The sequence below is a fragment of the Capra hircus genome, chromosome 16 (genome assembly GCF_001704415.2).
Source record: "Capra hircus breed San Clemente chromosome 16, ASM170441v1, whole genome shotgun sequence".
NCBI lineage: Eukaryota > Metazoa > Chordata > Mammalia > Artiodactyla > Bovidae > Capra > Capra hircus.
The window spans coordinates 65,633,822-65,657,057 of NC_030823.1; the positions used below are offsets into that span (position 1 = coordinate 65,633,822).

At 38.9% G+C, this 23,236-nt stretch overlaps 1 protein-coding gene across 3 annotated transcripts in view; it reads left to right on the forward strand.

Moving 5' to 3' along the window:
* Positions 1-23,236, forward strand: part of HMCN1 (hemicentin 1) — a 546,207-nt gene that overhangs the window by 319,762 nt on the left and 203,209 nt on the right. For all 3 annotated transcript variants that reach the window (XM_005690978.3, XM_018060727.1, XM_018060728.1), the window contains 5 exons: positions 75-356; positions 1,129-1,237; positions 3,024-3,193; positions 4,629-4,783; positions 11,822-11,945. In XM_005690978.3, the coding sequence (XP_005691035.2) occupies positions 75-356; positions 1,129-1,237; positions 3,024-3,193; positions 4,629-4,783; positions 11,822-11,945 (840 nt within the window). The remainder of the gene's footprint in view (positions 1-74; positions 357-1,128; positions 1,238-3,023; positions 3,194-4,628; positions 4,784-11,821; positions 11,946-23,236) is intronic.

Here is a 23,236-nt window from a genome sequence, read left to right on the forward strand (position 1 = left end):
TGAAAAGAAAAATCCTCTTTATTTCATTAGGGTTCCAAAGAATTGCCTGAAATATTCCTTTTTTCTGCCTCTAGTTCCTCCAATAATTGAAGGTGACCTGGCTGCACCTCTGAATAAGCAAGTGATAGTTGCTCATTCACTGACCCTGGAGTGTAAAGCTGCCGGCAACCCTCCTCCAGTTCTAACCTGGTTGAAAGATGGTGTACCTGTGAAAGTCAGTGACAACATCCGCATAGAAGCTGGTGGGAAGAAACTAGAAATCACAAGTGCCCTAGAAGTCGATAGGGGACAGTATATATGTGTGGCTACGAGTGTGGCAGGAGAAAAGGAAATTAAATACGAAGTTGATGTCTTAGGTAAATGAGAAGGCCACCCCCTGTATTCTCATATTCATAGCACTACCTGCTTTGTTTGTGAACTGCTTTTGTGTTCGTGAAATAATCAAACAATCTTAGAGAAGGTTTAGTTATCTGTTCAGCTCTGGACTACATATTACTGAATGGTGGATTGACCACCAGAGTCCCAAAATCTCAAAACCTACCTAAATCTTCCATTTATTCTGATAGGTACACTTTTTAAATATATAGATGTATTTTTACATCTGTGACAATATCTGATTGCGGTGAGTGACAGCATGGTCTCTCACTGTGACCGTGAGTAACATTTTTACATCTGTGACAGTATCTGTGCATTGAGTGACAACATGTCACGAACACTGTGCGAAACAACAAAAAACAGTCTGTGGACCTTGGGAAGTCATCTTGTAGCTTTGAGTCTCTCTTTATGAATTGAAACTTCCAATGCAGGCCCAATTTTTGGGGTTCCCTTATGTTATTCTTATGACAATAAACATCATAAGGTATGAATCAAATATGTTCTCGTAGCATCTGCAGTGCTATAGTGCTAGATTAGCTGAGAAAAATTCACAGTGTGTCAAAAGTATATTTATTGACCCTGGCAAATGCATATTATAAAACGTATCTTAGAGTCCATTTCAAGTATCCTTCATGTACCAGATGACTGTGATACTTACCAGCCTTCTACAGAACAACTTAGTATTGCTTAATGTGATACTGTATTTTCTCTTGTATACATTTCTTTGTATGTTTCATCCCTCTTTTTTTCTAGTGCCACCAGCTATAGAAGGAGGAGATGAAACGTCTTACTTCATTGTAATGGTCAATAACTTGCTGGAACTAGATTGTCAAGTGACAGGTTCTCCTCCACCAACTATCATGTAAGGGCTTTGGTATGTCTTCTAAATACCTCCCACTTTTTTATTTGAGAGTTTCAGAGCTATTTTGAGAGAGGTTCTGTGTCACTAAAAAGTGATTGTATAAAGTTATACTGATTATATACCTCTTTTATTAAAAGATGTATTCTCTAATTGAGTTCGCCAAAAATTTCATTTGGCAGAAGAAAGCTGAATAAGCTTTTTGGCTAACTCAATGCAAGGCAACTTTTATCTGATATTCACAGGGCCCATAAATCTGCTCCATTAGAGGAATTCATTATATGCTCTTAAAAATTACATTTTCAGTTCATAGAAACAGAATATTAAGCATTATCTGTCAGATCTTCTTGAAGCACTGAGATGTTTAATGAACAACTAAATTTAAAACAGGGTACCAGAAATATTAGGGAAATAGAGGAACTTAACATGAATATATGACTACCAATTCTTTTTTTCTCATTCCTTCATTCACAAAGTATTCCTTGAATACTTACCTTTCATTTCTGAGGTTCTGTGTGATATGCAAATGAACAGATGCTCAACTAGTTGTTGGAATAAAATAGCTCCACACATGATAATGGGTTTCTCTAGTGCCTCAAACAGTAAAGAATCTGCTTGCAATGAGGGAGACCTGGGTTCGATTCCTGGGTTGGGAAGATCCCCTGGAGGAGGTCTTGGCAACCCACTCCAGTATTCTTACCTGGAGAATCCCGTGGACAGAGAAGCCTGGTGGACTACAGCCCATGGGGTCACAAAGAGTCGGACATGACCGAGCGGCTAAGCACACACATGTGGCTATAGACTAAATGGAAAGTGATAACTCATGATCAACTGAAACTTATAAAATACCACATGATTCTAGACTTTTGTTTTGAAAATGTTTAGGATTGTGTGTGTTTTGCTGGTTAATGTTATCTAAACATTGTAAGTGAGAAACATGTAGGAGCATTTGCTTCTTTCTATAGCCCTGCATTAATAGAAAAATGAGGACCTGTACACATAGTTCTTCGGTTTCCCTGCAATACGCCAACTTCTTTTTAAACTTTTTCTTTTCCTGATTTCCAATTTATTTCATAGAATGAGCAAATGGGAAATTAGGCAGGTACATAATTGAGAATATATATGTATATCATGCTCTTCTGTGTTGTGCTGAGTCACTTCAGTTGTATCTGACTCTTTGCAACCCTGTGTACTATACCCCACCAGCCTCCTCTGTCCATGGGATTCTCCAGGCATGAATACTGGAGTGGGTTGCCATGCCCTTCTCCAGGGAGCCTTCCCAACTTAGGGACTGAACCCGTGTCTCTTATATCTACTACATTAGGCAGGCGGATTCTTTACCACTAGTGCCACCTGGGAAGCCCAAATATATGTGTGCTGCTGCTAAGCTGCTGAGTCGCTTCAGTCGTGTCCAACTCTGCGCGACCCCATAGATGGCAGCCCGCCAGGCTCCCCCATCCCTGGGATTCTCCAGGCAAGAACACTGGAGTGGGTTGCCATTTCCTTCTCCAATGCATGAAAGTGAAAAGTGAAAGTGACGTCACTCAGTCATGTCCGACTCCTAGCGACCCCATGGACTGCAGCCTACCAGGCTCCTCCGCCCATGGGATTTTCCAGGCAAGAGTACTGGAGTGGGGTGCTATTGCCTTCTCCAAAATATACATGTATAAATATATAAGTCCAATATATATTAGTTAATGTTTCTCCAAGATAAGGTGGTTGATTGATTACTTAGGAATGTAGTTATTTAAAGTATATCTCCAGACTTCGTTTTGCTTTATTTCTATAGGTGGCTGAAGGATGGTCAGCTCATTGATGAAAGAGATGGATTCAAGATCTTACTAAATGGACGCAAACTGGTTATTGCCCAGGCTCAAGTATCAGACACAGGCCTTTATCGGTGTGTAGCAACAAACACTGCTGGAGACCACAAGAAGGAATTTGAAGTAACTGTTCATGGTATGCTGAAGAAGGGACAGGAACATTTCACGGAAAATTCATTTACGCATCGTTTCAGTATCTAATTCAGATTGTGACTCATTAATCTGGATAAATCTTGAATTGTGGAAAGTAGTACAAATTTGAATGTGAATTTGGATGAAAATTTGAGTTAAATAATGGAAAATTTTAAGGCACTTTACTAACACGGAAGATTTAACCACGTGATAACCATGTGAATGAATTGAGATGGAATTGAAATAGTAGGAGGTATATTCTACATAGCATGCAAGGGTCTGAGCAATGAGATCAAAGAAGATAGAAGAGATAGGTAGCAAATGTCAAATAAAGGGGGGTTATAAGCATTCAGTGGGGCTTCTCTGGTGGCTCAGAGGTTAAAGCGTCTGCCTGCAATGCGGGAGACCTGGGTTCGATCCCTGGGTTGGGAAGATCCCCTGGAAAAGGAAATGGCAACCCACTCCAGTATTCTTGCCTGGAGAATCCCATGGATTGAGAAGCCTGGTCGGCTACAGTCCACAGGGTCGCAAAGAATTGGACACGACTGAGCGACTTCACTTTCACTTTCACTTTATAAGCATTCAAGCTTTCAGCCAAAACAGAAGGGAGTGTGAATAAAGTCATTTCCAGAAATGGAGCGTGAGGGTATGATGCAGGAACCAGGGCACATAAGTGCATTCTTGGAACTGGCATAATAGGGTTAGAATCGTTACTCTAATGACAGCAGCAAACCTCTGCCAGGGTATTATGTATCTCATTTGCTAGTCGTTCTTGGGAAGGGAAGGACTGGAATAAGAAACTGGAGAGCCTTTGGAAGCTACAAGCAGAGGTTTCTATGAACATCAGTTTCATTCTTCCCAAGCAGACTGTTTTTTTTTTTTCCCCCCACTTTTTCAATCCCATGATAGAATATAGCCAATCCCGTTTCTTATTGTCAATTCCAGTTCTTGAGGGAGGAAATCTGGCAAGCCCAGTTTAAATCAGATTACCATCCTGGATTTAATCAGCCCTGCTGGGGACAGATTCATGTGGTATAAATATGGGTACTGGAAATGCACCCTGATTTAATGAGGCAGTTCTGGAGAAGTGGAAAGTCATAATACATTAGGAAAACAGACCAAAAGGTTGTAAGCCAAACATACATGCGGATTGCATTGCTGTAAACATGTTTTACTTACTCTTTGGTGAATTAGAGATCCTACTTCAGAAATAAGTAACTCTAACATTGCTAAAAATGATAAATGAAGTGAATGGGTGAATTTATTTTGTAGTTTGTTCTTTTGTCATCTTTTCCTTTCTAAACTTTAAACTTTCAAGTTCTGGATCTTTAAGTGTTGAGCCTACTGATTATGGTTTTTGTTCCCTCTCTCCCTCTGTCCCCTCCTCAACTTTCTTTTTTCTTCCTTCCTTCCTACTTTTCTCTTTTCCTTAAATCTAGTGCCTCCAACAATCAAATCCTCAGGTCTTTCTGAGAGAGCTGTGTTGAAGTACAAGCCCATTGCCTTGCAGTGCATAGCTAATGGCATTCCGAATCCATCCATCACATGGTTGAAAGATGGACAGCCTGTCAGCACTGCCCAAGGAAACCTCAAAGTAAGTATGAATATTATTATGTTGAAGACGATAAAGCTATGTAAGGAGCTGTCATATTCTCTTTTCTTAGTTATAGGCTCTCCTGTTGGACAGATTTTGCAGGAAATGCACTAATATATTATGTGTTGTCCTTAGGCTTGTTTAGAATTTAGCTTAATGTTTAGACTCAAAAAATGGAATTAAAGACTAATAACTTTAACAATGATGTTGATTTTAACATAGTGGTTGTTATTTGTATTATCTCAATGTATGCCTGTTTTACTTGTTAAAAAAAACCAGTGTCCCATAGATGAAAAGTTCATCAGTACTAAGTCAGAGTATCCCAAATATGTTCACCTTTGACTAGGATTAAGGTGGAATTATAACTGCATGAGCCTAGGTGAAATATGTCTTGGAAAATATAGTTTAGTTTATAATCTTCAAGATGGCAGAGACCAGTCTCTATGAGTAAGTTCATTTCTGTATCTTTCATACTGAGTATAGTCCCTGGCATATAACTATAGTCAGTACATATTTGTTCAGTTAGGAGATGGGTAGATTGTAAACCTGAGTGATTTAAATGATGCATTTAAAATAATAGATTTTGCTTCTAAGATCAGGTTAATTGACTAAAATGGGCTTGTGCTTTGCTTGAGGTAAGTTTCAGGAATGAGGGATATGCAAAGTTCTTTTCCTGGCAGAAGCGATGATATCTGTTCATTTATTATTCCTATTCCAAATCTAGTGGAATTAATCTCACACATTTTGTGCTATAAAAGATTTAATATATATCCTTCTAACATAGTGCAGGTAAACAACTGCTTACCTGTGAGACAGATATATATCATATAATCATACAAAAATATAATTGGAGACAGGGATGAGTAATTTTAAGAGAGAGTTTAGAGAGGTTTAAGAACAGATAATAAGAAATGCTGCCTTTGAGCATGTGTGGTTTGCAACCCCTGGAGCTTCCCTGGTGTAATCTGAAACCACCCCCTATTCCAAGGGGAGAGAGAGAGCTCAGAAAGAGTCACAGCATTCCAGATTGGTAGCGGCAGATTTAATAAGCAAGGGAACTTACTCTCCAGGCTTGTCTTGAATGTCTGTAAGATGAGTACATCTCCTCATCTGCCTACCAAATCTTAAAGTTTATATAGAGGCCCTATCTAGGTTTAGTCGCATATCCGTTCAGATGGTCTCAACAGCACACTACTATCTCAAGGTTATATCCTTGGGCAGTGTCTAGCACTGGGGAGGCAGATGGAATGCACATTCCAAACATGAGGAGAAGTTCAGGAGCCTCCAAGTGCTTGAGTCCAGCTCACAGGTCATGCAGGCGGTCACATCCTCTCAACGACCTCTTCCAAAAGCATGAGGGTGATTTATGAAGAAAGTCTGTAAGCAGAGATCTGAAGAACATATGGAGTTAAATGGAAAAATTAATAGAGAGCTGAGTAGAATCTTTCAGGGAAGTTATTCGTGGGCAAACAAAGGGCAGTATGACACCTCTTGAAAACTTCAAAGCAAGCCCTTGGCTTAGGGAAGTAAGAGCAAGGGAGAAATGATATTAGAGAAGATCAGAGGATGGGTGGAAAGTATTTAAGTAACATTAATGTCTTTATTTTCACGTTAAAGCAATGGGAGATTTTTGAACAGTTTTAAGAGAAAAATGTTTCTTTGAGCCCCGCTTTTGGGTGGAGGGGGCTGGGGAGACAAGAATACTGGAGTGGGTTGCCATTCCCTTCTCCAAGAGATCTTCCTGACCCAGGGATTGAACCTGGGTCTCCCACATTGTAGGCAGACACTTTACCGTCTGAGCTACCAGGGAAATATTGGTAGCTCTTACCAGGGAAAGAGCAATACTGCATAGGAGCCTGGAATGTCAGGTCCATGAATCAAGGCAAATTGGAAGTGGTCAAACAGGAGATGGCAAGAGTGAACGTTGACATTCTAGGAAGCAGCGAACTAAAATGGACTGGCATGGGTGAATTTAACTCAGAAGACCGTTATATCTACTACTGCGGGCAGGAATCCCGTAGAAGAAATGGAGTAGCCATCATGGTCAACAAAAGAGTCCAAAATGCAGTACTTGAATGCAATCTCAAAAACGACAGAATGGTCTCTGTTTATTTCCAAAGCAAACCGTTCAGTATCACAGTAATCCAAGTCTATGCCCCAACCAGTAATGCTGAAGAAGCTGAAGTTGAATGGTTCTGTGAAGACCTACAAGACCTTTTAGAACTAACACCCAAAAAAGATGTCCTTTTCATTATAGGGGACTGGAATGCAAAAGTAGAAAGTCAAGAAACACCTCGAGTAACAGGCAAATTTGGCCTTGGAATACGGAATAAAGCAGGGCAAAGACTAATAGAGTTTTGCGAAGAGAATGCACTGGTCATAGGAAACACCTTCTTCCAACAACACAAGAGAAGACTCTACACATGGACATCACCAGATGGTCAACGCCGAAATCAGATTGGTTATATTCTTTGCAGCCAAAGATGGAGAAGCTCTATACAGTCAGCAAAAACAAGACCAGGAGCTGACTATGGCTCAGATCATGAACTCCTTATTGCCAAATTCAGACTTAAATTGAAGAAAGTAGGGAAAACCACTTGGAGAAGGAGATGGCAACCCACTCCAGTATTCTTGCCTGGAGAATCCCAGGGATTGTGGAGCCTCGTGGGCTGCCATCTATGGGGTCGCACAGGGTCAGACACGAATGAAGTGACTTAGCAGCAGCAACAGGGAAAACCACTATACCATTCAGGTATGACCTAAATCAAACCCCTTATGATTATACAGTGGAAGTGAGAAATAGATTTAAGGGACTAGATCTGATAGACAGAATGCCTGATGAATTATGGATGGAGGTTTGTGACATTGTACAGGAGACAGGGATCAAGATGATCTGCATGGAAAAGAAATGCAAAAAAGCAAAATGGCTGTCTGGGGAGGCCTTACAAATAGCTGTGAAAAGAAGAGAAGCGAAAAGCCAAGGAGAAAAGGAAAGATATAAGCATCTGAATGCACAGTTTCAAAGAATAGCAAGAAGAGATAAGAAAGCCTTCTTCAGCGATCATTGCAAAGAAATAGAGGAAAAGAACAGAATGGGAAAGACTAGAGATCTCTTCAAGAAAATTAGAGATACCAAGGGAACATTTCATGCAAAGATGGGCTCGATAAAGGACAGAAATGGTATGGACCTAACAGAAGCAGAAGATATTAAGAAGAGGTGGCAAGAATACACAGAACTGTACAAAAAAAGATCTGAATGACCAAGATAATCACGATGGTGTGATCATTCACCTAGAGCCAGACATCCTGGAATGTGAAGTGAAGTGGCCTTTGGAAGCATCACTACGAACAAAGCTAGTGGAGGTGATGGAATTCCAGTTGAGCTCTTTCAAATCCTGCAAGATGATGCTGTGAAAGTGCTGCATTCAGTATGCCAGCAAGTTTGGAAAGCTCAGCAGTGGCCACAGGACTGGAAAGGGTTAGTTTTCATTCCAGTCCCAAAGAAAGGCAATGCCAAAGAATGCTCAAACTACTGCACAATTGCACTCATCTCACACGCTAGTAAAGTAATGCTCAAAATTCTCCAAGCCAGGCTTCAGCAATACATGAACCGTGAACTTCCTGATGTTCAAACTGGTTTTAGAAAAGGCAGAGGAACCAGAGATCAAATTGCCAACATCCACTGGATCATGGAAAAAGCAAGAGAGTTCCAGAAAAACATCTATTTCTGCTTTATTGACTATGTCAAAGCCTTTGACTGTGTGGATCACAATAAACTGTGGAAAATTCTGAAAGAGATGGGAATACCAGACCACGTGACCTGCCTCTTGAGAAACCTGTATGCAGGTCAGGATGCAACAGTTAGAACTGGACATGAAACAACAGACTGGTTCCAAATAGGAAAAGGAGTACATCAAGGCTGTATATTGTCACCCTGCTTATTGAACTTATATGCAGAGTACATCATGAGAAACGCTGGGCTGGAAGAAGCACAATTTTCAAGATTGCCGGGAGAAATACCAGTCACCTCAGATATGCAGATGACACCACCCTTATGGCAGAAAGTAAAGAGGAGCTAAAAAGCCTCTTGAGGAAAGTGAAAGAGGAGAGTGAAAAAGTTGGCTTAAAGTTCAACATTCAGAAAATGAAGATCATGGCATCTGGTCCCATCACTTCATGGGAAATAGATGGGGAAACAGTAGAAACAGTGTCTGCCTTTATTTTTTGGGCTCCAAAATCACTGCAGATGATGATTGCAGCCATGAAATTAAAAGACACTTACTCCTTGGAAGGAAAATTATGACCAACCTAGATAGCATATTGAAGAGCAGAGACATTACTTTGCCAACAAGGGTCCATCTAGTCAAGGCTATGGTTTTTCCAGTGGTCATGTATGGATGTGAGAGTTGGATTGTGAAGAAAGCTGAGCCCCGTAGAATTGATGCTTTTGAACTGTGGTGTTGGAGAAGACTCTTGAGAGTCCCTTGGACTACAAGGAGATCCAACCAGTCCATTCTAAAGGAGATCAGTCCTGGGTGTTCTTTGGAAGGAATGATGCTAAAGCTGAAACTCCAGTACTTTGGCTACCTCATATGAAGAGTTGACTCACTGGAAAAGACTCTGATGCTGGGAGGGATTGGGGGCAGGAGGAGAAGGGGACGACAGAGGATGAGATGGCTGGAAGGCATCACTGACTCGATGGATATGAGTTTGAGTGAACGCCGGGAGTTGGTGATGGACAGGGAGGCCTGGCGTGCTGCAATTCATGAAGTCACAAAGAGTCGGATACAGATGAGCAACTGAACTGAACTGAACTGCAGAGAAAAATGACATGAGCAGGCTTACATTTTCAGGAGTTACCTAGGCCTTTTTGATGAAAGAATTTAAGGAGTCAAGAGTAGATAGGTGGAAATCAGTTGAACTTATTTGTTTTTGTCTAGGAGAGAAAAGATAGAAATTTGGGCTTATATACTGGCCACAGAGGTGAAGATACATAGATATATTTGACAGTTATTTACTGGTTAAATCATTAGGGCTTGATTATACATTGTTGATAAAAGGTGAGGGAGTGGGGAATATCAAGAAAAACTAGTAGGAATCTAGTATATAGAAGTGCATAGATGGTGATGCCATCCAGTGAGAAAGATTTTGGAGGCAGACAAGTTTGAGGGGGAAAAACTATGAGTTTTAGACTTTTCAGGGTTAAGAAGATCTTGAAATAAATGAGTTGAGATGCTAGGGAAACCATTGAATATATGGTCTTGGAGCTCAAAGTATAGCTGGAGATATTGATGCTTTATGACTTTTGAAACTCATGGACAGGGATGACTTAATTCAAGGGCAGCAGAAAGTGAGAAGAAACAGGAGAGAAAACTGATGTAACACAGAGTCTTAAGAAATTATGGCACTTTTTAAACGCCACATGTGAAAGTCCAGAAGTGAATATAAGTATGTGAATGTGCGGCTTGCCATGTTTAGTACAGTATGGCTGGAGAAGAAGTTAAGTGGGAGTGTCCATGGCAGTGTATGGAGAGGTCATCTGGGGTCAGAATGTGGTGAGCCTGGAAGCCTTTGCTGAGCTCCAGTTTCGTTCTGGGCAAAGTGGTGAGCCATGCATGAGCTTTGAAGGGGGACTGGTAAAAGGATCAAATTTGCATTTTAGACAAATTATTCTGGCAACAGTATGTAAGGCAGATTAACAGTTTGGGAGGCTGGAGACACTGGAATATAAATTAAGGAGCTATTATAATCCCACAGTGGCTGTGAGAATGGAGACAAGGGATCTGAGAAACATAGCATTGCCTAATTACTAGGAGAGTCAAAGCAGCCTCTGAAACCCGGAGGACCTGTGCCATTTAACAAGACTGGAAACATGACCTGAGAATTAGGTTCAGAAATACGGGGAAAACAGTTGTAAGCTTTGTTTTGGATGTGTTACATTTCATATGCTAACTTGTCCAGCTGACAGTTGGAAGCTCAGGAGAGAAGTTGAGGCCAGTGCTGTAAATTTAGGAGCCTGCACAGGATTCTTCATCAAAGACATGGGTTTGGATGGAAACTATCAGAAAGCCAAGTTCCCTGTTTATGGGACAGGAGGAGGAAACAGGTTCTGTAATCTACTAAGAAAGTCAGAGTGAGAACTGAGGGAGTACTGTCTCTTCAGCTACCAGAGAGCAGAGTGACTGAGGAGTAGGAAGCCCACAGTGCCAAATGCTGTAGTATGAGCTCACTGCCTAGGCTGCTGGGTGCTGTGATTAGAAGTTACTAATGGGACTTCCCTGGTGGTCCAATGCTTGGGACTTTGCTTTCCAACGCAGGGGGTTCAGTCTCTAGGTCATGCTATGATCCCGCATGCCTCGCAGCTGAAAAAAACCAAAACATAAAGCAGAGGCAGTCTTGTAACAAATTTAATAAAGACTTTAAAAATGGTCCATGTCAAAAGAAATCTTTAAAAAGGAAGTTACTGCTAACCCCTGAATAATCAGTTTCAAAGTATAACCACAGAATCACTAGTTCTAAAATGGTAGAGGCCGGTTGTTATGTGCTTAAGAGGGAAATAAGGAAAACCAGACAGGAGGAAATTTATCTGCATTTCCATTACTCATATTTTATAACTTTTATTGTTTTTCTGGCCCCTGTGACCATTTAATCAAAAACGATTGTTGTTTTAAAACTATTTATGAAGTGTTGTATAAATATAACCATGTTTTTTTTTTCAAATAGCTACATTTTCATCACATACCTCATAGTTGCAGTGCGAATGCCTTTTTATTCAGTGGACTTTTATGACCATACCAGCAGGCTGGCCTTAGGTAACTTTGTGTTTTCCAAGGCGTAAGAAAAGCTTTTCAATCAAAATAGTCTGTTTTCTTGTGCATGATGCGGTGATCTGGCTCTAATTTGTCAAAAGGTAATTAAGATAGCAGCATAAAAATATAATTAGATATTATAAACGTAAATGAGTTTGTCTCCTTAGCAAATATTTTCACGTCCACATATAAAGTACAGAATGCTGCCATACTTTCTGATCCCAATTAGATACAGTCTTCTGGTCGACTTCTACAAATTGCCAAAGCCCTGATGGAAGATGCTGGCAGATACACGTGTGTGGCCACCAATGCAGCTGGAGAAACACAGCAGCTCATTCAACTGCATGTACATGGTAATGGCACCTCCATGTCTTAACAGAAGAGTATTTCTAGGGTCTTTTTAAAAAAACATATTGGGCCCATTTTTATTGAATTGTAATGTAAAAGAAATGAGTGTTTATTTTAGTCTGTATGAGAAAAGTATATAGTTTACATTATGGCCATTACTCATATTGAACATCTTCAGTTTTCATGTTCTCAAATAGATATACTAGGGCTCGTAAACAAATGCACTACCTTGTGTTTTAATTGTTTGAATTCTGTCGCTGATAGCATTGTACGGATAACTTTGGTTGAAAAACCAGAAGTTGCAGGTTTTTTCCTTTGCATTGTCTATGATTATCTTGCCTGCCTAAAAGATTAACTTTTTGAAGCTAGAAGTGAGTAGAAGCTTTCTTTGACTGAGGATCTTCCCTCGTGTACTTTAAACAAAAAGTCTGAGTGGCCATGGAATGCCTCATGAATAGTGCAGCTTCGCAGTAAACTTGAAAGACTCCCTGACTGTCATTGTGAGACTTCAGATCGGTAGAGGTTCATCAGAAAGGACCAAGAATTGAACGTTTGGACTTTCATAATTCAGCCAAGGATATTTACGGAGAGCTAGCGAAGATCTCCTTGTACACTTCATTCATTTTCTCTAATTCATGTGATTGCTTGTTAAGCCTTTTATTCATTCATTCCATCCATTCATTCATGTATTCACCCCATAATTACTGAGTGATCTTAACCTGAAATAACAACCCAGCATTTAGCTTAACTCCAGGTCTATAGTAGGAAGTCAATAAATGTTTGACAAGTGAAAGAGTAAATAGTAAGTGAATGAAAAAATTTTGTGTGAACATTGAATTCTTCTAATCTGTTTCTTTACATGTTTTCTTTTAATTAAATCACCCAGTTAAAAAATTCAAATGATCAATTCTCAAAATGTTGCCAATAAACCCACTTTATTCTTTCCCCCGTTTTTCAGATATGAACATCTGCCTTATGTCATATACACAAACCATATTTCTTAGAGGACCTTTAGTTTTTCATTGAATAATTAGCTGAATGATCAATATCTGACTGTAACCATCTTGGAATTGTCTCACCACACTTGGGGGTTAGGGGACAGATTGACTGTGCTCTTCCTTAAGTTGCCTTGAATTTACCTCATTCCTTGTGAGGCCTTCTGTATGTTTCCAGTGCTCTTTGCCAGCTGTCTCCAGCATTTACTCAGACCTCAGCTTCCATCTAAGAGTGTGCTGGCGGTGGGCCTGGTCTCCTTCCCCATTTTCCTGCCCTGAGTCTCCTTGTCTCCTTTTTGTACAGATTATTTATCTTCTCCTTTCCAATAGCTTCAATCCTAATCTGGTCTCCCATTTCTGGCTAAGAGGCAGCAGTTGAGTAGGATAGCATGATATGTTGCCATCATCTCAGGCACTGGACTGATGCCAACTTTGGTTTAAATTCTTTGTTAACCATGATTTGTATAACTTTGAGCAAGCCACTTATTTAATCTCTCTGAGTATCTGACTTGAAGAGTGCTTTTGAGGTTTAAAGGTTTTAGATATAATAATCTCCCACTTCTACTCTTTTAGAAGTTGTCCAGGAAAGAGAAGTTATTTGTTCTCTAGACTTCTTTAAATTACTTAAATGAAGACTCTGTAGTGAAGAAGAGAACATGTCCCCAGAACTGGGAAGAACCAGACCTCAGTATTTGGGGCTCCCAGACTTGCATTCATAAAAATCATATGTATTGCTTTTTAGAAATTCATCTTTGTGGACACTTTCCCACATCTCATGAAACAGCATCTCTCATGCAAGTAATCTGAGCCTTTACGTGGAGAAACAATGGCCCAGACTGTAAAGACTGGTCTAGAGACTTGCTAGTGTAGTCAAGACTGACTGAAGACTAGAGTCCGTGAAAGAACTCGAGTATCCCATCAAACACAGGGTAACAACAGAAAAGAAAACAGCAGATCCAATATCTGAGAAAACACAAGTCTATCAACATACTGTCTAACTATGGTAACAAAATATATGTTAGCAGGTGACTGCAGCCATGAAATTAAAAGACGCTTACTCCTTGGAAGAAAAGTTGTGACCAACCTAGAAAGCATATTCAAAAGAGGGACATTACTTTGCCGACTAAGGTCCATCTAGTCAAGGCTATGGTTTTTCCTGTGGCCATGTATGGATGTGAGAGTTGGACTGTGAAGAAGGCTGAGCGCCGAAGAATTGATGCTTTTGAACTGTGGTGTTGGAGAAGACTCTTGAGAGTCCCTTGGACTGCAAGGAGATCCAACCTGTCCATTCTGAAGGAGATCAACCCTGGGATTTCTTTGGAGGGGATGATGCTGAAGCTGAAACTCCAGTACTTTGGCCACCTCATGCGAAGAGTTGACTTGCTGGCGACGGAATGAAACACCAACACTGCAGAGTGGTTTGATTCTTTATATTTTAACACTTGCTTCTTACAGCTGCTTTATTTTATATCCCTTGCACAACAACCTACAGGGCAAGTTGCCAAGCACTATGATTCAGAGACTATACAGTGCGCAGGCGCAGGGCGAGATAACCTTTACCTTGACTTATTTACTGCAGCTAAGACTTTGTTTTGGGGAACTTCCTTATCAACTTAGAATCCATTTTGTCCCTGGGTCTGTTCCTTTTGAGGAATCAGAGAAACATCATTATGTGCAAGAAATGTTCTTTTCCCACGGGAACAAACAGGATTCTTAGCTGAACATCTCGTTTGCAAGAATGTTCAGCCCTGGTTGAGAGTCTCATTTGCAAGCACTTCTCAACCTTCCTTATACCTAGTTCCCTACACTGGGCAGAACATCTCGTTTGCAAGAATGTTCAGTCCTGGTTGAGAGTCTCGTTTGCAAGCACTTCTCAACCTTCTTTATACCTTGTTCCCTACATTGACTCATTGGAAAAGACTCTGATGCTGGGAGGGATTGGGGGCAGGAGGAGAAGGGGACGACCGAGGATGAGATGGTTGGATGGCATCACTGACTCGATGGACAGAGTTTGAGTGAACTCCGGGAGTTAGTGATGGACAGGGAAGCCTGGCGTGCCACGATTCATGGGGTCACAAAGAATCGGACACAACTGAGCAGCTGAACTGAACTGAACTGAACTGAACTGAAGAGATTCAATTAGAGTACACAAGTGGAAAATCATCAGAGACAAGGAGGAGGCTGGAGGATATCTGGGTTAGTGTGAAAAAAGAGAGAAACACAACGTTGGTGATTGTAAGGATTTTTTTAAAACTACCAGACTAGTCAGAAAATATTAAAGTCTTCTTGATATGAATTACCATAGAATAGAAGTAAGATATATTACTAGCTGAAAATGTTTCCCCTAATAGGATCTTGACTTGTCTGGATAACATTTCATCAACCTGAAGGAAGAATAAATGATGAGTGAACTTCTAATCTAATATTGATCGTGATCAACCTGGAGGAAGTAGTTAACATGACATGTGACAGGAATATGAACAGAAAGTGATGTATCATCTCGGCCTTCATGATGGTTGTGTCACATTGGAGGGACATGGTTCCAGACTTGATCCTGTCCTCTTTCATATTTATATTCATAATTTCAGGGAGAATTGGAGATGTTCAAAAAGATGTAGGAATTTCTAAGGCATTAGTTGATGGATTTCACAAAGACCTCAGAGGTTAAAAATGACAAATTAATCTGAGGCAAAAAAATTGCATACGAATAGGGAGAGAGTGGCTTAAAGATACCACACATTGAATTACTTGAGATATTAATGACTCTCTCTAATTATTAATTTGATAATTCAATTTTGTAATAAAGCTAAGAAGTCAGTAATAGAAGTTTGCAGTAGCCTTTTTATACTCTTGCTTTCTCAGTGCTTCCAAAGTATTATATCTAAGTCTGGTGCTATGTATTAAGAGGGACATTGAAAAATCTATAGGCAAGCAACTGTCATTTAATTATTTCTTTTTTTGTTTAACCAATCCTATAGCTGTTTTTAAAATTAGGATTTGTTTTAATCCCAGGAGTAATACACTCAGCAAGCAAGTCTTTTCTATCCATACAATTGTCATCCAAAAGTATTCAATTCTAAGAAACTCAGCTTTCAAATTGCTTATTATTTTGCTTTTCTATAAAAAAAGAGTGTAGATGCATCCATTTTTCTCAAACATGGAAAAAAGTGTTTCCAAAAGGTGGAGTAAGGGTGCGTGGTCTCCTGGACTGGAAATGAAGTCATGATCACGAGAAGGGGAGCATTCTTATGATCCCCTGGGTTTTCCAGGGGAAGTTCTATTATAGACCGCAGAGGCTCTCAGTAGGTGGTCCTTTTGATGATCAAAGTTTCATAATTCTGGAAGTTCTAATTCTCTAGACCAAACTATGAAATTATATTTAAACCTCAGATACTTGCCAAGCGAGACAGGTGTTTCCACAAACAAACGATTCTTTGGGGTCTAATGGCTCAGGCATTCATCTGCACGTAATTATTTTCTTAGCCAAAATCAACCAAGGTGAAGCACCCAGAAGCAGACTATTGTGGTGAAAAGCTTTGAACTGGGGCTTCTACACTCCAAGTATTATCTGGAGGACAGTGGGCTTAGATGCGAACTTTTTAAAAGCTTGGTTTTCTCATCTGTAAAATGGAAAGGATGAAGATAATACCACAATCAGGGAAGTTGTTCTGAGGAATCAATGCAAGACTAGACATGAAAAATATAGCCTGGTGTCTGGTTCCTGGTCATCATCTGTAAATAGCAGCTTGATGACTGTTTTGGCCAAACACGTATTTGGCCTCTGGCCCTGCTCATTACACCAACATTTTAACAAATATATCTAATGTCCTGCTGTCTTTCCTGCTGGCCAGGAACTATTTTGTGTCTGTATTACTTGTCTGGCTAAAACTTAGTAGAGCACCCTTAATTTTATTATTTGGATCTATTTGCTTGGCTAAAATATGCTAACACCCACTTAAATTTTTTTTTCTATATCGTTTTTGTATTTTGTGTAATAGCTCACTTGTGGCCTAGAGGAGACTTGAGAATATTGTAGAGAACTTTTCTCTTTTAAAGGATAACTTCAGTTCAGGGCTCTACTATGCTGTTTTCTTGGTATTGGTGAATTTATTATTCATTGTATGATAATTTTCGTGGTTAGGGAGTCTCCAAGGCACTTTCGATCAGTTATGTATTAATTCAAATTTTGCCATGATTTGAAAAAAATGCATTAAAGTCTCTGAATGATTAAAGTAATAGGCAAAATTTAGACCCACAATACATTCAGATGAAGGTATTTTGATTTTGGCACGATACATGCCTGGAGCTTTTAGAAGAAAGAAAACCAGTAAGTCGAATAGAGTTCAACCTTCTACTTAGAGTACACAGTATGCAGATATCTTATTGTTATCACAAAATATTATTACCTTACTAATTCTTCTTGTACAACAGTGTTCACCTAAATTCAAAATTCCAAGACCATCTCTTTGTGCTAGAAGGGAATAATAGTATTTATATTTTTATTTAGTTTTTTTGTTAAGTGAACGAGCACCATTTATTGAAAAGGCTAATCTTTCCCCCCCCCCTGGACTTACCTGGTGGCTCAGATGGTAAAGCGTCTGTCTACAATGCGGGAGACCTGGGTTCAATCCCTGGGTTGGGAAGATCCGCTGGAGAAGGAAATGGCAGTCCACTCCAGTACTATTGCCTGGAAAATCCCATGGACAGAGGAGCCTGGTAGGCTACAGTCCATGGGGTCGCAAAGAGTCGGACATGACTGAGTGACGTCACTTACTTCACTTAATCTTTCCCCTACTGAATGGCTTGGCATGCTTTCTGAAGTCATTTGATTGTACATGTAAGGCTTAAATTTCTCTAAAATCAATTCTGTTCCATTGCCTAATTGTGATTCTTATGACAGTACCACTCTGTCTTTTATTCTTTTTTCCCCAGCTTTATCGAGATATAATTGATGAATAAAATTCATTACATTTTAAGTGTACCATGGGATGATTCAATGTATGTATACTTTGTGAAATATTATTACAATCAAATTAACATATCCACCATTATACACAGTTACTATTTTTGTGTGTGTAGTGAGAACATTTCAGATCTACTGTGTTACCAGTACATTATTTAGTAGTACAATAGGCACCATGGTGTACATTAGACTCCCAGAACTTGTACCTTTTGACCAGTATCTCCCCATTTCCCCCACCCGCCAGCCCCTGGTACCACCATTCTATTCTCAGGTTCTATGAGTCAACTCTTTTTAAATTCCACATAAAATTGAGATCATATAGTATTTATCTTTCTCTTTCTGGCTTATTTCACTCAGCATAAGGTCCTATAGTTTCATTCAGGTTGTTTCAATGACAGAATTTCTTGCTTTCTTGTGACTGAGAAGTATTCCGTCTGTCTGTCTGTCTGTCTCTCTCTCTCTATATATAAATAATGCATGACAGTGCATACAATAAACACACAAATTAGAGGGAATGAGAGAGAGAGAAAGACAGCATCTTTATTATCCATTCATCTATGGACACTTAGATTGTTTCTGTGTCTTGGCTTTTGTAAATAATGCTGCAGTGAACATGGAAGTTATAGGTATCTTTGAGATACTGATTTTAATTGCTTCAGATATATAACCAAATATGGAATTGCTGGACCATATGGTAGTTCTATTTTTAACTTCTTTGAGGAAAGGTCATGCTGTTTTCTAGTGGTCATTACCATTTATATTCCTACTGAGAGTGTACGAATTTCTTTTTTTCCACATTCTCACTAACACTTGTTATTGCTTGTATTTTTTATAACCATCCTAATGGGTGTGAGGTGATAATTCACTGTGATTTTGATTTACATTTCCCTGATGAGTACTGATGGTGAGCTCCTTTTCATGTACCTGTTGGCAATTTGTATATCTTCTTTGAAAAACTGTCTATTCAGGTCCTTTGCCCATTATATATTTGGATTATTTATTATTTGTTGGTGGTGGTTTTTTTTTTTTTGCTATTGAGTTGTCTAACTTTCTTGTATATTTTTATTATTCACCCTTTATTATATATATGGATATGACACCAAAAGAACAAACAATAAAAGCAAAATAAACAAGTGGAATGACATCAAACTGAAAAGCTTCTGCAAAGTAAAGGAACCCATCAGAAAAATGAAAAGCAACTTACAAAATGGAAGAAATATTTGCAAACCACATATATATTTGCATTTATTGTTCATGCTTTTGGTGTCATATCCAAGAAATCATTGCTAAGAACACTGTCAGGGAACTTTATTCTTATGTTTTCTTCTAGGAGTTTGTGGTTTCAGGTCTTACATTTAAGTCTTTAATACATTTTGAGTTAATTCTTTAGTATAATACTGAATTGAATACAGTTCTTGATTTTCATATGTTGAGCCAAACCTTCCCTTCTGGAATAAATTCCTGTTAGTCATGGTGCATAATATGTTTTATGTGTTGCTGGATTCACCTTACTAGTATTTTTTTTAATGATTTTTATGTCTTTTTTCATAAGAAATATTGATCATAGTGTCCTTTTATTGACTCTGTCTGGTTCTGTTATCATGTTACACTGACCTCTTAGAATGATTTAAGAAGTGTTTCACTCACTCTCTGCTTTATTTTGAAAGAGTTTGTGAAGGACTCAGTTTAATCCTTAAATGTCTGGCAGAATTCACTATTAAAGCCATTCTCCAGTTTTGTGAGTATGTATGTGAAGGATTTTTTTTTAATTATTATTAATGCAATTTGTTTTTACGTGTCTATTCAGAGTTTCAGTTTCTTTTCGAGTCTGTGTCAGTAGTTTGTATCTTTCTAAGAAATTATCTATTACATCTAGGTTATAACCTAATTGTTGGCACAAAACTATTTATAATATTACTGTATAATTGTAATTCTGTAAAGTTGGTAGCAATGACCCCTTGTTTCTTTCCTGATCGGAGTAATTTGGTCTCCTCTCTTTTGTGTTGTCTTGGTCAGTTGGGCTAAACTTTGTCTCTTTTATTGATCTTTCAAAAAACCAGATTTTAGTTTCATTGGTTTTCTCTTTCTTTCTTTTGTCTATTTTTGCTCTATTCTTTATTATTTCCTGTATTCTGCCTGCTTTGGGTTTAGTTTACTCTTTATTATTCTGATTTCTTTAGGTGGAATGTTAGGTTACTGATTTGAGTTTTTAATATAGTTGTTTACAGCTATGAATTTCACGTTTAAGTGTTGCTTTATGTGTATCCCATAAGTTTTGGTGTGTTGTATTTTTATTTTAATTTATCTCAGGGAATTATGTAATATCTTATATGATTTCTTCTTTGAGAATCATGTTATTTAGGAGTGTGTTATTTCATTTCTACATATTTGTGAATTTCCCAACTCTTCTCTTATGATTGATTCATAATTTCATTCTGTTGCGGTTTAAAACCATACTTTGTATGATTTAATCCTTTTAAATGTTCTGAGACTTCTCTTATAGCCCAATATATGGTTTATTCTTAAAAATATTCCATGTGCACTTGAGAAGGATGTTGATTTTGCTCTTCTTGTGTGGACTATACTATGTGTATCTATCTCTTGATTTATAGTGTTGTTGAAGTCTTCTATTGTTGATTTTTGTCTAATTGTTATATCCATTATTGAAAGTGGAATATTGATGTCTCTGACTATTATTGTTGAATTGTTTTTCTTCCTTAGATTCTGCAAAATTTTTCTTCCATGTATCTAGAGACTCCATTGTTTTGTGAATGTGTACCTTAGTTACTCAGTAGTTTCTGACTCCTTGCGACCCCATGGACTGTAGCCCACCAGTCTCCTCTGCCCATGGTATTCTCCGGGCAATAATACTGGAGTGGGTGGCCATTTATTCCCTTCTCCAGGGGATCTTCCTGCCCCCAGGATTGAACCCTGGTCTCCTGCACTGCAGGCAGATTCTTGCCTGGAAAATTCCATGGACAGAGGAGCCTGGCAGGCTACAGTCCATGGGATCACAAAGAGTCAGGCATGGCTGAGTGCCTAACACTTTCACTTATGGGCTTCCCTGGTGGCCCAAATGGTAAAAGAATCTGCCTGTTCTGCAGCAGACCTGGGTTCAATCCATGGGTCAGGAAGATCCCCTAGAGAAGGAATGGCTACCCACTCCAGTACTCTTTCTTTGAGAATTCCAAGGATAAAGGAACCTGGTGGGCTACATTTCATGGGATTGCCAAGAGTCAGATATCACTGAATGACTGTTTTGTGAATATGTGATTATAATTGTCATGTATTTGGGATAAACTGATACTTTGTGTCATTTAAAAATATCTTAACTTGGTTGTGCTAATAATTTTTCTTTCGAAATCTGTTGTTTTTTTTTAAATATTGGAATAGCCTCTCCATTTTTATTTGTTTACTGTTTGCATGATATCTTTTCCATCCTTTTACTTTCAACCTATTTGTGTCTTTGAATCTAAAGTGGATCAGCTGTAGACAACATATAGTTAGGGAATTTTTTTTTTTTTTTTGCTTTTTAAATCCATTCTGCTGGTCTCTTCTGCCTTTTGCTTAGAGTGTTTAATACATTTGCATTTATTATAATTACTGAGATGCTAGGATTTATGTCTACCATTTATATGTATGTATGTGTTGTTTTTGTGTTCTTCTATTACTCCCTTTTTGTGTGAAATAGATATTTTCTTGTGTACCATTTTGTTTATTTTATTCCTCCTTTTTCCATATTTTTGAGTTTTTAGTGGGTGCCCTAAGGATTACAATTAGCATCTTAATTAATAATGTTAATACTTTGGATTAATACTAATTTAGTTTCAGTATTATAAAAACTTTGCTCCTATATAGATCCTTTCCCTTTCCCCTCCTTTGTGCTATTATAGTCATATAAATTGCATCTTTATTCATCATGTGCCTATCAATATATATTTATAATTATTGATTTATGTTATCATCTTTTAAATGAGGAAGGAGAAAATAGTGTTATCTGTAAAATATACAGTTTTACTGGCTTTACTATTAGTTACCTCTACCAGCGCTCTTTACTTCTTTATATGTATTAAAGTCACTCTTTTTATGCAGCCTGAAGGACTTCCTTTAGTATTTTTTAAAAATTTAATTTAATGTTGTCAATCAGTGGACATTAAAGTAGGGAGATTATTGTGGATTATCTAGATGGACCCAGACACGTCATGAAAAGTAGAAAATTAAGGCAGAATTCAGAATGATGAGATGTGAGGTCTTATGACCTTCCCTATTACTAGCTTTGTAGATGGAGGAAGGTGTCCACAACTCAAGGAATATGTGTCCTCTCTAAAAGTTGAAAAGAATGTGAAGTGAAATCGCTCAGTCTTGTCCGCCAGGCTCCTCTGTCCATGGGATTTTCCAGGCAAGATTATTGAAATGGGTTGCCATTTCCTCCTCCAGGGGATCTTCCTAAACCAGAGATCAAACCCAGGTCCCCCACATTGCAGGCAGACGCTTTATCCTCTGAATAGGCAAAGAAACAGGTTTTCCTTTGAACCAGCAGAAAGGAAATGAGTCCTTCTGCAACTTTGATTTTAACCCAGTGAAGCCATGTTGATCTCTGACCCACAAAACTGTAAAATAATACACTCGTGTTGTTTAAACTACCAGGTTTGAAATAATTTGTTATGGAAGGGAAAGGAAACTAATATGGTAGCTTTCCTGGACAATCTCTGTGAAGTCTGTTTTGATAGACGTTAAAATGCCACTGGGAAAGGGACGGATTTCACTGAACAAATTTTGGGTCTGGATAGTTAAAGACAAGTCCTAGGAGTGGAAATTTCCAGAGAAAGGCCAGACAGGTCAAATAGTGAGTTTTCTAGGAATGGGGCTTTTAGGTAGCTCTTCAGTTCAATTCAGTCTCTCAGTCATGTCCAACTCTTTGCGACCCCATGAATCGCAGCACACCAGGCCTCCCTGTCCATCACCAACTCCCGGAGTTCACTCAGACTCACGTCCATCGAGTCCGTGATGCCATCCAGCCATCTCATCCTCTGTCGTCCCCTTCTCCTCCTGCCCCCAATCCCTCCCAGCATCAGAGTCTTTTCCAATGAGTCAGCTCTTTGCATGAGGTGGCCCTCCAATATTTACTGTGCTTTTTTTCACTGTGGCTGCAGAGCTATTTGTTTTCAAGGTTACTGCTGAGGTAAGGGAAGAGTGATGGGAAGAGAGCGAGATAGAATGTTGTAAAACTCACTCTTCTTAATTGGATTTAGCTCTTTTTCTTGAATAAACACTTCTTGAATTATTGTAAGCATTTGGTTAATTCCCCGAGTAGTAAGAAAGTTGGTTTTGATAATTT